The sequence below is a fragment of the Labeo rohita genome, unplaced genomic scaffold (assembly GCF_022985175.1).
Source record: "Labeo rohita strain BAU-BD-2019 unplaced genomic scaffold, IGBB_LRoh.1.0 scaffold_1291, whole genome shotgun sequence".
Taxonomy (NCBI): domain Eukaryota; kingdom Metazoa; phylum Chordata; class Actinopteri; order Cypriniformes; family Cyprinidae; genus Labeo; species Labeo rohita.
This window is the reverse complement of record NW_026127441.1, coordinates 10,443-14,399: the sequence shown is the minus strand read 5'-3', so window position 1 is coordinate 14,399 and position 3,957 is coordinate 10,443. Positions and strand designations below refer to the sequence as shown.

At 47.2% G+C, this 3,957-nt stretch overlaps 1 protein-coding gene across 1 annotated transcript; it reads left to right on the top strand.

Moving 5' to 3' along the window:
• The first annotated feature begins 230 nt into the window (after positions 1 to 230).
• Positions 231 to 1,295, top strand: LOC127157990 (paraneoplastic antigen Ma2). The gene has a single exon (XM_051101151.1). It carries the CDS (start codon positions 231 to 233, stop codon positions 1,293 to 1,295), a length of 1,065 nt encoding a protein of 354 aa, XP_050957108.1.
• Positions 1,296 to 3,957: the final 2,662 nt, after the last annotated feature.

Sequence of the window (3,957 nt, the reverse complement as noted above, 5' to 3'; positions counted from 1 at the left end):
CTTTTCCTTACTTAACTGGATAGTGAGTATTTAAAGTGATTGTAATTTAACAAGTAATCCGTTAGTAACACACGGTCATCAGAGAACAGCTAGACAGAGGTTCAATTAGTATTTCGAACTTAGGCCTTTATCAGTCCAGTGACCAAGTGATAAGGGGGCTACATAAAATGGAGGCACCGGTGGGATCCTCTGCCTTCTGGTAATCTGTATATGGAGAAACTAATTTTACAATGACTTCTGAAGAGAAACAGGTGTCACAGGAGTTTCACAGTTGGTGTGAGACTGAAAGAATTGACCCTCAACAGGCAATTATTCTTCTTGGGGTGCCATCTGACACTGATGTTGCCTTCATAGTCACACTTCAGGTTTTGTGTGAGTGTCGAGAAAAGATTTGTTCTACCCAGGTTCCTTCTGAAGTATTGCCATCATCTGGGAAGCCCTGGAAGATTCTTGTTGCTGCAGAGGAGGAACCGGTTGCTGGAGATTTTCAGGAGAAACTTGCTCAGCTTCTGTCTCAGGAAGGCAAAACTATGAGTGACTTACAAGGTATAGTTAATCCATTGACATCAGGGATGACTTCTCCTGAAGCCATCATTCGGGCCATAGGGGAATTGCTAGAGAAAACATCTAAGCCTGTGAGTGATGGCCAGGCGTATAGACGTTTGAGAATTTTCTCTGGAGTACGCCCCATACCGGTTGGTGAAGAAAGTAGTGAGAACTGGCTAGAACAAGCGAGGTTAATGGTCACAGAGTGTGATTGTTCCGCTAAAGAGAAACAAAAGCGAATAGTCGAAAGCTTGAAGGGGTCAGCTTTAGAAGTTATCAAGGCAGTGAGAGGCGACAACCCGGAAGCTACTGCACTAGAGTATCTTGAGGCTTTGGAGAGTGTTTTTAGTACCTCAGAGTCGGGGGAGGACTTATACTTTGCTTTCCGGCTGCTACGGCAAGAGTCGGGGGAGACCCTTTCTGATTTCTTGCGAAGACTCGCGAGGTCGCTTACATTAGTGGTAAAAAGAGGAGGGCTGATGCCACAGCGAGCCAATAGGGCATGTATTGAGCAACTACTACGGAGTGCGGTGGAATCAGATATGATGATGTTAAAATTGCGGCTGCGTGAAAGAAGAGAAACTCCTCCTACCTTTTTGAAACTCCTCAATGAAATACGGGAGGAGGAGGAGACTGAAGCAGCTAGATGTAAACTTACTACTAATGTAAGGGAGACACCAACGAAAGACCGTATATGGAGTGATCTAGCTAGCCGGGAGGGCCGAAAAGTTGAAGTAAAAGAGCTGTGACTTCAGTTAGGAGACCACAAACAGTCTCGACTCTCTGAAGGAGTAGTTGAGAAAGAAAAAAACACTTTAACGCCTTTAACTTCTGAGGTGCAAGCACTGAAAGCCCAGGTGCAACAACTACAACAGCAGTTGTCTGTGTTGAGGGTAGGGCCCCATGTATCGACTGGGCAAGAGCCTCTGCATGCGAACCGGACCCCTATTGCCTCAGGAAGATCCCCAAATAAAAGTAGTGAAGGATTTTTCTGCTATCATTGTGGGGAGGATGGACACATTGCCCCAGGATGTAGAGCCACCGAAAATTCTGCTCTGGTGATTCAGAAATTACTTCCGTTGATCCGTAAACCGAAGGATTCAAACCCAGTATTGAACCCCAAAAATCCAGGCGTAGAGAAGAGTGAATGTTTCTCTAAGAACAGCCACATGGAATTCTCAGAACCTAGTCGTTTACCCAAAGGTTTGGTAGGGCCCTCTTCCACGTTTGATGTAAAGGTCAATGGCCACTCTTGTATCGCCCTGTTGGATAGTGGGTCCCAAGTGACCATTGTTTTTGAAAAGTGGTACTTGGCTTACCTACCCCAGGTGCCACTACAGTCTATCGATGGTCTAGCCATATGGGGATTAAGTTCATCCAGTTACCCTTATAGAGGTTATATTGTGTAAACATGGAATTTCCATCTGCTCTTATGAGGACCGCAGAGACCATCACAGTGCTTGCTTTGGTTTGTCCTGAACCCAGTGGGCCTGAGCAGGTGCCTGTGATTGTCTGAACCAATTCCAACCTTTTCCGGAGACTGGCTGGTATCTCCCCGGGGAATTCTTGTACCAAGGCCCTCCATGCAATGAGGATACAGCCACAGTTTGTGACTGAGCAGCTGGCACCACCCCATCATAGAGTGGTAACGGAGGATAATCCTGTGGGAGAGGTGAAGTGGGTAGACCCCAGTCCTCTTATTATACCTCCACAAACTGAGACGTGTGTATCTGGGCAGTTGGTCAGGAAAGACCCTTTGGGTAAGGATATTTATCTAGTGGAAGCTCCAGAGGAGAATGTTCTCCCGGTGGGAGTGTTAGTTCCTCCCGTGGTTGTACCCTTTTCTGCCATTGAGGTTAATCAGTTTAGAGTATTGGTACGAAATAACACGTTGAAGGAAAAGTCTATACCGACAGGAACCGTGCTAGCTAGAGTCTATGCTACCGACACTGTTAGAGAGACAAGAAGTGTCTCAAACGTCCCTCTGGTTATTGATCCCAAGTTATTTGATTTTGGTAACTCCCCGGTATCACAGGAATGGAAAGCCTGGCTCAGTCAGAAGCTGTCACAGAGGGTTAATGTGTTCTCTGTATCTGACTGGGATGTTGGGTTAGCGAGGGGAGTGGAACATCACATACGATTGCGTGATGTCAAACCGTTCCGGGAACGCTCAAGGCAGTTGGCTCCCGCTGATATAGAAGATGTCCGGCATCACTTGAAGGATTTAATGGCAGCCGGAATTGTTAAGGAGTCGCGGAGCCCCTACACATCACCCATAGTGGTTGCCCGGAAGAAAAACGGGGATGTGAGGATGTGTGTGGACTACCGCACTCTTAACAGTCGGACCATACCTGACCAGTACGTAACCCCTAGGATAGAGGATGCATTGGACAGCATGGCGGGTAGCAAATGGTTCTCCATCTTGGACTTAAGAAGCGGATATTATCAGATAGCAATGGGCCGTGGTTGACAAGTTTCATGATTACTTATATGGGGCAAGGTTCACAGTTAGAACGGACAACAATCCTCTCACTTACGTGCTAAGCAGCGCCAAACTAAACGCTACTGGACACCGGTGGTTGGCGGCCTTATCCACCTATGAATTTGATATACAGTACAGACCAGGTCGCAGCAACATTGACGCTGACATATTGTCCCGTCATCCCCATGACGCTGACTCCTCAGTGGATTGGGTGGAGATTCCTCGAAAAGGGGTCAAAGCAATTTGCCAATTCACCCGAGGTGATCGCTCTTCCAGTACTCTGCCCCGATTTGTAGACCAATTAGGAGTTCATCCAGACGGGATCCCTGTCGCTTTCGCTGGGCTGTCGCGGCTAGAGGCTGGGGCTTTAGAACAGTTGACCCCTGCTGACTTAAGGGAAGCTCAAGACCAGGATCCCGTTATCATTGTCATCAAAAGGGGCCATAGAGACAGGGGAGGTAATGCCTGTTGGGAAAGATTCTGATCCAAAGATTGCCAGTCTGAAACAGCAGTGGTCGAAATTAATAACCAAAGATAATGTGCTTTACAGGGTAGTTACCACACAGAACGGAAAGAAGCGGTCTCAGTTGGTGTTACCTAAAGAATACAGATTGCTGGTATTGAGATCCCTCCATGATGACCATGGCCATCTTGGGGTTGAGAAAACTCTGGAGCTCCTGAGAGATAGGTTTTACTGGCCAAAAATGGGGGTTGAGGTGGAAACCTATGTAAAAAACTGGTCCCTGCATTGCTAGGAAGACCATCCCACAGAAAGCTGCAACGCTGAATCGACTTAATAGTGGGCCACTCGATTTAGTTTGTATTGACTTTCTGTCCCTGGAGCCAGATAGTAAAGGGATTGCAAACGTGTTGGTGGTAACTGACCACTTTACCCGCTATGCCCAGGCATATCCAACCAGGGATCAGAA